General features: G+C 48.2%; 1 protein-coding gene across 3 annotated transcripts in view; it reads right to left on the bottom strand.

Moving 5' to 3' along the window:
• LOC114861951 (EGF-like repeat and discoidin I-like domain-containing protein 3) overlaps nt 1-8,881 on the bottom strand; it is a 68,211-nt gene extending 59,330 nt beyond the window's left edge. For all 3 annotated transcript variants that reach the window (XM_029161714.2, XM_029161715.2, XM_055511716.1), the window contains exon 1: nt 8,535-8,881. In XM_029161714.2, the coding sequence (XP_029017547.1) occupies nt 8,535-8,598 (64 nt within the window). In that variant the 5' untranslated portion in view covers nt 8,599-8,881. The remainder of the gene's footprint in view (nt 1-8,534) is intronic.
• Between the last annotated feature and the right edge of the window lie 3,511 nt (nt 8,882-12,392).

Genomic DNA, 12,392 nt, shown 5'->3' with positions numbered 1-12,392 from the left:
AATAATAATAATAATAATAATAATAATAATAATAATAATAATAATAATAATAATAATAATAATAAATGAGCTAGTTTTATAAGACAATCGGCTTTAATCGTTAAACATTCTTAAGGAAACGTTGCTTAAAGCTCATCAAAAACAACATGTCAGTCCTACAATTTGCCCAAAACAAATACCTAAATTACATCATGTCTAAATCCCTTCTCTGTTGGAAATCAGACAGGCAGACAAGCACAACATCAAGGTCCTGTGATAGACTGTGGTAATTAATATAACTCATAAACATTAAGATGCTGCTAATTAAAAAACCTGCAGCCTGTCTTGTTCGGAAAAATAAATTTCCAACGACCATTACATGAGCTCAACTGACAGTCACTATGGTTATGGTTGAAGCGGCTTATGGCTCAGAACAGGGACCAGGTTTATCTAATCACAGATTTCTCCATCCACCATTACTGGTCCATTCTGACTCATGCCTCCGGTTTCTTTCTTCAGCCGGCATCATGTCTGCAAACTACCTTGTAAAATCACGTATGGGCTTGTTAAAAATATAACTGCCTATCGCGCGCGCTGACCTCCAGAAGCGAACAGACGCGATAATTACGGAAGCTCTTCAGCGTCTCCTGTTGAGTGGGAGCCACCGTGTGATTGACACCTCCTCGCTCCTCTCCCTCAGCATCCGCTGGGCAGCCGATGCTCCGGCTCGTGGCTCAATTCCACTTTTGCAACATGTCTCTGTCTCCCTCCCCGCTGCCCCCGCCTCCCCCGTCTTCCCGCGCGCTCATTACAGATGCCCTAGTTTGCTCGCGAGCCAGGAGAGCCTCTCGCTAGCCTCATTACAAACTTGGACACCTCCCATCTTTTGTACCTTTTTTCCCAGACAAGATCTCCCACACTCGCGCTCGTATCCCAGAAGCGGCATAAAGGGATTCATCAAACATGTATAAAGCAGTGGAGCCTCGCGGCTCATCTGAATCCTGCAGTACCCGCTGAGGAGGAAGGTGTGTGCGTGATGGAAGGTGCCACAGCAGATGTGCATGTCGAGGACGGGTGAAGGGAAAATGCACTTTAGCTGCGAACTGTGTCACTAATTCGCAGCGTCGATGCATATTCAACAGCACACGGAGGCATCTCCGCGACCCTGTTCATTAAATGTTTACCTCATTAGCTCTCTTGTTGTCATGATGTTTTCCATGTGGCATTTTGGATGAAAGGGAAATTATACCACACAAACACATTCTGCGACGGAACAACCCCCTGATTCAAAATTCACAAAGGAGGCGCTAGTAGGGCAAATGCAGATGCCTCGGGTTTCTGCAGGCATGCGCGAGAGGCACGCGTGCAACGGCTCCCAAGAACCAACCATTAGCTCCATAGGGCTGAAAGGGCTGCTTAATTCAATTAAAATCCAAACCTTTGGTGCTTGATTAATATCATAAACTATGTTACACAGGATCACATCACTCGATATCTGTCCATTTGGTCTTTGCAGAAGCTAAAACGTAAATAAAAGCCCAAGTACCAGGATCCAAAAGGTGTTTCTCCTTATTCTATCGCCTTGTTGACCATTGTGGCCCATTCTAATAGTCTAATAAAAGTCTTAAGCTCATCCCAAACACTGTGTGACGTCTTGATGTGTCCCAGAGTTGTTACTTCTTGCATATTGCATATTCGGTTAAGGTCACTGAGGCAGTTTAAAGCGTGAAGCTGCCTGTGTTATTCTACCATTCGTAGCGTTGTAGGGAAAAACATCACAACAACGACGAAAAAAAGTATTTCTGATCCTTGTTCCACTCTGGCTTCACGCCGTCTCGCCTAAGCTGTGCATTGTGTGCGCTGAAAGGGGCACATAAATTGAATTTTTTCATCCTGTTTACCCCTTGGTCTGTGAATTTCGTGTATCCGCCGCTCACTTACTCCAAGAGCCTCGGCGTCGGGCAAGACAAGCCTCGGCACAGAGCAGCTTTATCGGCGATGATGTAGAGTCACGGGCGATTACATATTACACTGCGCTGACTTTTTCCTTTTTTTGGGCCTCTGCGAATCAACTGCTCATTTCAGTCGTGGAGGGAAAATCGAGCGGGAGAACAAAAAAACAATCACGGCTCGCACGCTGGGAGCGATGAGCTGATTGTGGCAGGACGGCGGCGCGCGTGCTGTACTGTACGCGCGAGGAGGCGTTTGAGGAACAAACAGCAGCGGAACGCGCACGAAAACGCGCCGGATCCTCTGATTGTCGGCGTCAGGCTAAACCCGTGCCCGGCTGCCGCCGCCACCTCGCGCCCGCAGTCTGATGTGTTATAATTATAACTCCGCACAAAAGGAGCGCGACTGAGGTATCCCACAGAGGTTCCTCTTCAACGCATCGATTGTGGTTTAAAAATACACCCTGTGATTTCGAGCTCTGAGCCTCGGCTGCTAATGGAAGCTGTCGCGCCATTCGCAGCCCCGGCGCCGGGTGCAACGCGCCGCTAAAGAGCAGCGGCTGCTCTACCTGCACAGAGCACGGGCGGCGAGAGGAGCTGAGTCAGGGCAAAAAGCTCGCCGCGCTAAATATTTCATGGACTTCAAACAGCGGTGAATAATACAGAGCGCGTGCTGACAAACTACCTGGTTCAGAGGCAAAGTATAAATAGGAGGGCGGCGATCGGCGAGACTACAGTTACAGTTCGTCATTTAACCAGTTTCCAGATCGGTTCAATAATTCATGACCAAAACACCAGCGTACTCGGGTCATTGACTGGACCGGTTCCAGCCCAGTGACAAGACGTAAAGAACGAAGCAGCTAAAGGTTCAGCACAATGTGTGATGTGCAACGTGCAGGTAGTTAGTGACAGGTGAGCAACAGAACACTGAGGCGTCTTAATACAGTCAGCCATGATGAATGGGTGGACGTCCAGGTTAGCACACGTGGCTTCAGCTGGGTGTTTGGGTGCATCGGGGCTCCAGCAACCGATTGCCCTCAGAGGGAGAAAGCGGCCTAATGATCGGCTTCGCACCCAACAATTACTGAAATGGTGCAACTTGTTGCAACCGCTGCCCTTTCTCAGAAGGAATAACAGAATGAGGTGCGGTGCGAGATGATGATCCCCCCTTTTCAGGTTCTAATGGGCTTTACATTGAAGTCTGAAGGTGAGTGGTTACTATTCATTGAACTTCACATTAAAAGCGATTTTCAGTCGGGCTCCCGTCTCGCTCTCTCTCTCCATGTCTGGTACTAGACAACCCCAAGGGTAATCTAGAACATCTGGACTGGTGATATTCCACTTAAAAAGCCTGCACTTCACTTCTTAATGGATGGCGTATACTTCATAGCGTTACGTCAAATAACTCCTATGAAACGGACTTGGTTGGAATCCAGTCAGCTCGCTCTGTTTGAATAAATCACAGTCTTTCACGCTGAAATGTGGTATGTACAGATTCATAGCATCAAACAACCCAGGACATCCTCTTTTTTAAATTTTCTTTACATTTCACTCACCAAACGCCCGCTCGATGGCGACTAAATAGAGCAATGCCGTTTTGCTGCTTGGCGGATGAGTGAAGTCTACATATGCACATGGAGAGAAAGAGCCAGAATCACTGCTTGGACTTTTGTGTGATGACATTTCTGGGTTACCTCACCAAGCTTGGAGCACACGCACACACACACACACACACACACACACACACACACACACGACCGTGCACACAAACAGGCCTGTGCTCACTGCAGAGTCACTTATTGACATACGTAGAATAACCTGCATATATTCATACACACTACTTTAAAACCCCCAAACCTCAAAGATCGTACATGCGTTTGCTTTGAGCTTCAGCCTCACAATGAAGTTAAAACAATCCCAATGCAGTTTATCCATTATTCTGCTTATTGATCTGCGGGGGAAAGGTGGACTCCTTCACTCCAAACCGGCCTCGATAACAAATGACTGATGCTGTTTCGCCTCCTCCCAGAGAAAATGAGTCGGTCCAGAGTTCTGCAGACACGCCCACTGCAATACAAACGCCGAGAACTCGACACATATCCACCCTGATGCTTGTCAGGGAGCTTTGCATTCCTGCCTCCCATCTTCCTTCCTACACACACAAATATGCACAGGCTGCCTAGTTATGCCTTAATATGCTGCGCTGCTCAACACTGCTGTGGTGCATTCCCCTTCTTTAAACAAGACAAATACATAGAAGAAAAAGCAAAACATCTGTGTTATGACACACTGTATTTGGAAAAAAACAGGCTCCTGCAAAGTCCTTCCTGTACATAGTTAACAAGATCAAGCGCGATGAAACACGAGCTTCCTCTTTTTATGTGCTACCAATTTAAGCACAGTGAGAACTGCAGCTTTAGGACTGTGGATCTAATTTTGCTTGAGTTGGAAGTAGAAGAAAGGTTCACAGCAAGCGAGACGGCAGATTCTACTGTAGCTTGAACCAATTGGAGAATAATATCAGTAATGTTCCCCAAGTGCAGCCTGAGAATGAAACGGTCAGTTTCACAGTGAGGCACTGTGAATTTCACAGCGGCTCGTTTGGCCTCCTCAACCTACTTCAGAACAATGCTCTGAAGCACTGTCCAGGATCAAGCACAGCGGGCGAGACCAAGGCACTCAAACATGGGTTTGGTTCGGATCAGTCATCACGGAGTATTAGCAGCAACAGCCATCGTTGAGTGATGGTAAACTTGCCTCAGAGGGAAAAGTATTGCACTTCTTTGTATTTATCTCAGTCGTTGCAATTACTCTCAAGGTCCTGTCACTTGGTAGAACGCGTTTGTGTGCAAGAGACAAAATAATAATAATTACATAACATGTTCAGCACATTTTAACAATAGTCCACCACAATCCTGAAAACCGTGACAATGGCTCTGTCACAACGGCGCCACAGGAGATCCTTTTACCCAGCAGCCATGGAAACGTACGGCTCCTCCCCCCGTGCAGAGGGGAGCGGGGCAGGCACCTTCACCCACTTCATATTTACACCATCACTGATCATTGCACCACATTAGGCTGATTTCTGACTTATTTCCTGGCAGATGTTCCATCCTTCATATGCTTTAAAAGATCCTAGTGAGCCTCAGCAAACTCATGAACAACCCCAAACAATATTATTATCTGCTAATTTCTAAAACACGCACGTACACGCATGCGCGCACACACACACACACACACACACACACACACACACACACACACACACACACACACACACACACACACACACACACACGTTGTGGGCCTGCACTGTCAAAGCGAGTGCTTCCAAAAGTTGAGTCATTAATCGCGACCCAGTGGGACTACTTAAATCAGCATGGGGTCTTATGAATGCTCAAATTATGAAAAGACGTCCTACTGAATGCTCAGAGCTGAGATAGTGAAGCGCACTCGCGATGAACTGACAAACAAAACCTTCAAATTTCTCAGAACAGGCTCCTTCTCGCTTTTATTCCTGGCACAGCCACTGCCTGAGATTGGACACGGCTAAGAATATCACACTGCTTAAGAGTAGAGCCATATAGTGATTTTAGTGAGCGATCAGCCCTAAAGCGTCTGGGAAAATTCAATGTTACCACAGTCTTGAAAGTGAAACATCAGACAATGATTTAAAGATTAAGTGAAAACAGCCATAATCTGATAATTACTGATGGGGCTTTTATATTGCTGCTCCTTTCTACTCTCAGATATATGAACGAATAGTTAATTAGCCTGAAGTCACTTTGTAAATCCAGGCTGGAGCTAAAAGCACAGAATGCTGCCAAATCCAATATTATATCTGACACATTAGTTGTAGCTAGTCAGGTGATTATTGAATTAGAGGAGAAAATGACACATAAGCACTGCCGTCGTCCCATAAGCTCCACGTTTAAGTTCCTGTTAAGTCATTCCTCAGTACAAAACCGTCCCAATAAGTCAAGCATGAAGCGTCGGCAAGACAACAGAGGCCCGGCTACAACGGGGACACACAATGTACCCATTAACCTATCAGCACAGGAGACAAATGAACTCTCCTTCAAATATTAATGGGATTAAGGAACATGTGCGCTGATGATGAATAGTCCAATCAAGTTCTGCAAACATGGAGAGGCTGAAGACAGTAACCATGTAGTGTATGCTGTATGTGTTCACATACAGCATGTTGGCTGTCGCCAGGTTGAGGCACTGCGATTATACTGTGACGCGTTGCTTATTATCGACGCTGATCTGACACGCGTCCGGACTCGGTGCCATTTAAAGGCCCCGGGTCGGCCTGGTAGCGGCAGGTTGGGAGTCACGGCTGTGAAAAGTCAACCATCCATCAGGCGGAACCCTCATTAGCCGGCAAACCTAATGAGATGGTAGACAGACGCCTCTCGTGTTGATTCATTTCAGGCAGAAACATTTCCATTTATTAACCTGGCTTTGTAACATTCTGCACTGAAACTGACCTATTAGTCTCATGTAACTAATAGATTGTTTAATATGAGAAAATGTTAACATACAGTATGAATGTATGGATTCCTTTGCTTAAACTGATTGGATCGAAAATGGTGCGAAGGAAATACATGATCTGATCTTATATTCAGCGATCAACACTCTGATGGATTCTTCCTGTAGGTCCTCAGCACTGAGGCCGCATCCCACACAGTGTTGACTTACACCTGAGCAACATTTGCATGTCTCCCACTTCCGGACAGGTCCTTTGTTTATCCAAATGTGCCAGATGCCGCCCCTGCTAGCAAATAAGCAGCTTCTGTCAGCCTTTCCCTCACGTTCAAAGCCACCAAATGGGCAGTCTGTCGGCGCCATTAGCAGCTGGCGGAGGCGAAAGACCCACCACCACGTTCAGAACTCGGTGTTGAGCGAAATAAGCGGCGATGGACGGCATCCGCCGGCGGCCGGGCCTCCCCACACACCTGCCCGTTCACCCGAAGGCCTCGCGTCGCGCAGCCGCCGTGACGGGGCCGAGTCAAATTAAGACGCGTGCGGTTAATTAAAAGCCGACTCGCACAAAAGCGCGGCGCGTTTCCAGAGCGAGGGCCCGCGGGAGCAGCCGCGCGCTCTGTCCGCGCCGACGGGCAGGATCCCCGGCGATGTGCGGCGGTCAGCACCGGTGCCCAGCCAGAGGAAGTGATGTATCGCACGCTGACTTGGAACAATGCGGCCGGTTTCACCTGAAGGTGAACGTCTCTACCCCATCAATTTGTTTTAGTGGACGCGGGCCTCGATGCAGTGTTTGTCAGCGGCTGTCTGCGAAGAGGCACCCGCTGTCGCCTTGTGCTTGTGTAGGATGCACAGTAACAATAACAGTGATGATATCAATGGGTGTGATAGTTTGAAGGGGGGGGGGGGGGGGGGGGGCGGTTGTATCGTCTCCTCTCAGAGCTCCTCACGGTGGATGAGGTTACAGCCGCCACGTTTAACTGGGATATGATTAATTGAGGCGCTAGTTCAGTGTGTATTTTTAAACTGGCCGAGCTCTGGAACCAGTTCCTCCTGCATTCATCACCCCACAGCCGACCAGGCAGTGTTACGTCTTCCTCTGCCTGACTCGCAGATGACACCTCCGGGCTCAGACACCCGCCCAGGGCGCCCCCCCCCCCCCCCCCCCCACCCCCCCACCCCCCCGCCGGTGCCGAGGCTGGGGGCCCGTCTGACATGTGCGGCTCCTGGGGCAGGCGTGTTGCTAAATGAATAGAGACAGAGAGGCCGGCGTGACCCCGCTCCGTGACAGCTACACCGCTTCCCCGCGCAGAAACCCCACGGGCGCCGCTCGCGGAGCGCGCACAGTGGACCGCGGCTGAAATATTTCTGTCACCAGCGGACCAAAGGAGGTGAGGACGCGAGTAAAACGGATTAAAGCAGAATTAATAGGCTTTTGGCCGCGTTTCCTCTAGGGGAGGCGCTCTGGAGGGTTCGCCGCGGTTCTACGTTCGACTTGCAATGCGCAACTGACCTCCTGATGTCATTCTAGTCAATAATGGCAGCGCAACTGTCCTTTCATTGATAGGATCTGTCCGAGCCCATAAAAATACATTATCGTTCCGTTTTCCCCCTTTCGTCTTCTTTTCTGGCTCTATGGGAGCGGGGGACGCGCCATCCTCCCCGTCTCAGTCGACCGGGACCGCAGCTCCTCATCGCCCCGTAGACGCGTCACGGAGGAGCGAAGCAAACGGCCGAGGATTAACACCGTGGGCGCACGAAAAAACACCGGAGCCACGAAATGTGCGCGCCCGACGCACACGCCGCTTCGCCCCCCTAGCGCGCGCGCACGCGCGCCAAATATGTTCGGCTCAACTCAAACAAGTGCCGTTTCAACACAACTAACCCAATTAAGTAACAAGTCGGGCGCGGATAGCGAGCGGTAGCTTTTGCGTGGACGCGCGCTGGCGGGCTGTTTAACCGCAAACAAGCGCACACGCACATTGCATTTTGCACATCGGCTGCACATGCGTTTAAATCTATTCCCCGGGCACTTTGAGGACGCCCGTCTGTCAATGTTCCGCGACGTTGATGAGAGCTCGTCACCCCCCCCCTCCCCCTGCCTCACCCCCCACTCACCTTTCAGATGCTGCGGGACAGCGGCGCCCAAACACAGGGCGATGGAAACGAGTAGCGGTAACATCCTCCCTCGTGATAAACACGTTCGACTTCCAAGGTTACGGAGATGCGGTAGAAAAAAATAAGCGCGAGGCAAAAGCCAAAAGTTGTCCCTCCGTCGCCGTCACGGAGGTCTGGATATATGTCCTCCCCGGTAAAGTCCTCCTCCGTGGTGAAATGGCCAGAGAGACGCTCGCCACCTGGATGTCTGTGGAGCAGGAGCAAGTGATGAGAGGCTGCCGGGTCCCCGCGCCGCTGCCTTCCCCGCTCCTACCGCAGTGGTGCGATGTAGTGGAGAGAGCGACGAGTGCGCTTATTTCTCCCGGACAGCTTCCGTCAATTGCGCCACAAAAGGCTGGCTTCCGGGAAAGATTTCCAAAATAAGATCTACCAAAGCGCAACGTACGCGTTTTTTTTACTTTGTGGAGGAATGTAGAAGATAGTTTAGGGCTCTTTAATTTAAGCACCACTTCCTTGATTGCATCAGTAATGTTTAATGCATAAATTCTACTCTAATTGTATTAAAATAAAAACTTTACTTATTTGCTACTTTTCTCTTCAGGATTAAATTCCATCATTATCGCTGAAAAAGGCACGTTTCCTTTTCAGGGCATATGAGCTTTTCAGAAAAAGGTCACTTCAGCTCCATCTGCTCACACATCAATGAGACGCCACTTGGCTGTGGCCTCGAACCACTTAGAGTGACATCACACTGATTTCCCATGTTCCACAATGTTGTTTTGCAAACTTGTAAATTTGACTTTCACAAGTTCAAAATTCCACCAATTAATCCACAGTAACACTGGCTGAAGACCTAAGTGTTTATCTTAGATAGATTTTACATATGAATCCATTAATAGATGGTTTCTATTGTCAGAATATGAGTGTGTTTACCGCAGGAAATGTTATAATAATGACCATGTAAAGACAATAATCTCTCCTTGATGCAATGATGAGGCAAAAAAATTTAATGATATAATTCACATTTTTTTACCAAATGCTTGTGAACTCAGGTTGTGATTTCTTATATACTGTGGCAGCTCCGTTTCACAGCTGAGCAGAGAACCAGAATAGACTCATCCTTTGAGCTGATGTCATCATCTTATAGTCGCCAGTCTGACCTTGAGGAGTTTCCGAGCTCGTCGTGATGAATCATGAACGATATAGAGTGTCCTGTGGTTTAATGTTGATAGAGACTTATACCTGTATCCAGCTGGTCAAGACTAATAAATCATTTGCCGCTCGCTTTGATTTTAATGAAATGCCACTCTGTGAGATCACAGCACCTCCACACCGGTGGAGGTTGCTGAATGTTGTCTCTGCAGTAGACCAGCATGTTCTGTAAAGAAGAGGAAAATACAGGAACAGCTAATGAATATGCAGCGGAACTATTTGAGAGATATTGTAGTTTTTTTGATATGGAGTTGGATTGGTAAGTAGGAATTGTCTTATTCAGAAATCCCTTATTAGACCTTTGTTTCATCTGTGATTGAGAGGGAGGTGATAAATCCAACAGCAGAGGAATGATCAGAGGCTTTCAGGTAAATCTGTGCACTAATAGAGGCCGCTTGACCGCACTGAAACAGGCCCCTAACCCTCAGCGCGGCCGGCGCCGTCAAACCCGGCTCCTCGCGTCTGTCCGCTTCGCCCTTGCGCTTCCGTCGGCCTGTTGCGAGGCTGAGCTCGGACCAATGAATTCTCCTCGGCTCGCATCTATCCTCATTTGGACCGCGGGGACTCATTTAGGATGAGCAACGGTCTGGAAAACACAGTGACCTTCTCATATTTGACTCATTTACTGCTGTTTTTATTTCACACACTAAAAGCGAGCGCAGTGTTTTTATTCCCAGCAAAAGTTACGGGGCGGAAGTGGACGCTGGTTGTTCCCCAACAATAACCCAACCCTTCAAGGACAGGACAACTTTACTGACTCACCCAAACGAACCAGGGTGAGTAAATCATCTTTAGGATGCAGGAATGATCTCAAATTGAATCTTAGCCCGTACTATTAGCATGAGACATTATTTGGCACCTTTAATGAGGTTAACCTCTATTAAACAGTGGCTGAGGGGAAAACCGCTACTTTCTTCCTCACCCGTCTGTCTCTCCTCACCCATACTCTCAGGAGAAGAGGTTTTCCACATCTACTCCTTGCCCCCCCCCCCCCCCATGTCTCTAGGTTCTCATGCTCTCCTTTGCAATCAGACTGCTGCTCGAGTCGTGTTCAAGGCCTCCCTCGCTTCTGTCTGCGCTCGCCACAAAGGCAGTCTAACAAAGGCCCCAGGCGAAGAAAGAAAGGGCGAGCGAGAGACAGTAAAGGGAGAGAGGAGGTGGTGGTGGTGCTGCTGGTGGTGGTGGTGGTGGCTGGAGCACAGGGCTGGATGGATACAGCCACGCAGCAAAGGAGGTGGATGAAAAAGAGGGAGAGACAGCGATGGCGAGGAGCAGATTGAGACAGCGAGGAAGGCGAGCAGCTCTAAATTAGACACCGTTAGAGAAGAGACAGTGAATTAATTCCAAAGAGAATATTGCATTGTATCTTCTTTTCCCTTCCTCTCGGAGCGTTGGGACACAGAGCGGAGTTCTGTTCCCCCGGCAGGCTTCTTTATTCCTCTCTCCTCTCTTATGTTAGTTCCAGGCTCTCGATACCGTGGGCATCTTCGCGTGCTTTTCGCTCTTTATGTCGTTCTGCTCATTATGATGCTTTTTTTTTTTCTTCTTTTTTCGGGCACGCCACTTTACAAACGCCAACACCAATACCGGCATTTTGAGCGAGCTGCTTTACAGTGTGGCTCAGGCCTTCGCGGGCATTTTCTCACTGAAGAGCAGACAAATTGCACAATTGCTATGAAAGCACAGTGTATTCCATCAACAGCTGTCAAGTGATCGCGTCCTCGCTACTTTTGCTGCACAGTGAGACGGACGGGTCCAGCATCATGGAGCCATGTGCACATCCTGCTCCAGCCGCGGTGACCTGACACAGCTCTGGGCCATCTCACTGGTTTCCCACACTGCTCTGTAACTCCCAGTAAAGCAATCCAGTGGTTACCAATCATTTGCATTTCCCAAAAGAATTATAGCTGGTAATTCATAATATCTGTGTGGTGTTGCTGAGTCGTCGCCCTGCGATCGCCCCTGCACAGATGTTCGCTCCATGCTTTACTTTACATTAAACAGCATATCACCATGTTTAATTAAGCAGGAAATGAGTTTGAGTCAGTTTATGTAACATCTGTGCTAATAAGTGACATGCAAATAACCCCGTGACTTTACATCAGCAGCCGTTTGACTCTATAAGGCAAACACTCAGTGCAGGGAATGTCAGTGTCTTGGAGTCATTTCATTCCAGACAGCTGGAGAGACGAACAGTCATCAACATTTGAATATCAAAACAATCTGTTTCAAACAAACAATTCTGCTTTGTTTAGCTCAGCAAGGCTCCATTTAACTAAAGTCACATATTGCCTGAATCAAGAGGACTTAGCGGGGTGCTGTTTTCTTGTTGGTCTTCAACACATTAAAGCTTTTAATTACACATTACAGTTTTGTTCACTCAGACTTTTTAGGATTCAGTTTCAGGGAATCCTCGAAGCTTCATCATCGTTGCATAACGTCTGAGATCGTTAGCAGGATTTTAAAAGCCAACCAAAGGTTTAGTCTTGAACACTTGATGTGTGTGTGTGTGTGTGTGTGTGTGTGTGTGTGTGTGTGTGTGTGTGTGTGTGTGTGTGTGTGTGTGTGTGTGTGTGTGTGTGTGTGTGTGTTTAACCTGAGGACTGAAGAACATTTAAACACATGGTACCAAGCGTTCACAGAGAA

This window comes from Betta splendens, chromosome 9 (assembly GCF_900634795.4).
Source record: "Betta splendens chromosome 9, fBetSpl5.4, whole genome shotgun sequence".
NCBI lineage: Eukaryota > Metazoa > Chordata > Actinopteri > Anabantiformes > Osphronemidae > Betta > Betta splendens.
This window is presented reverse-complemented; position numbering and strand designations above follow the sequence as displayed.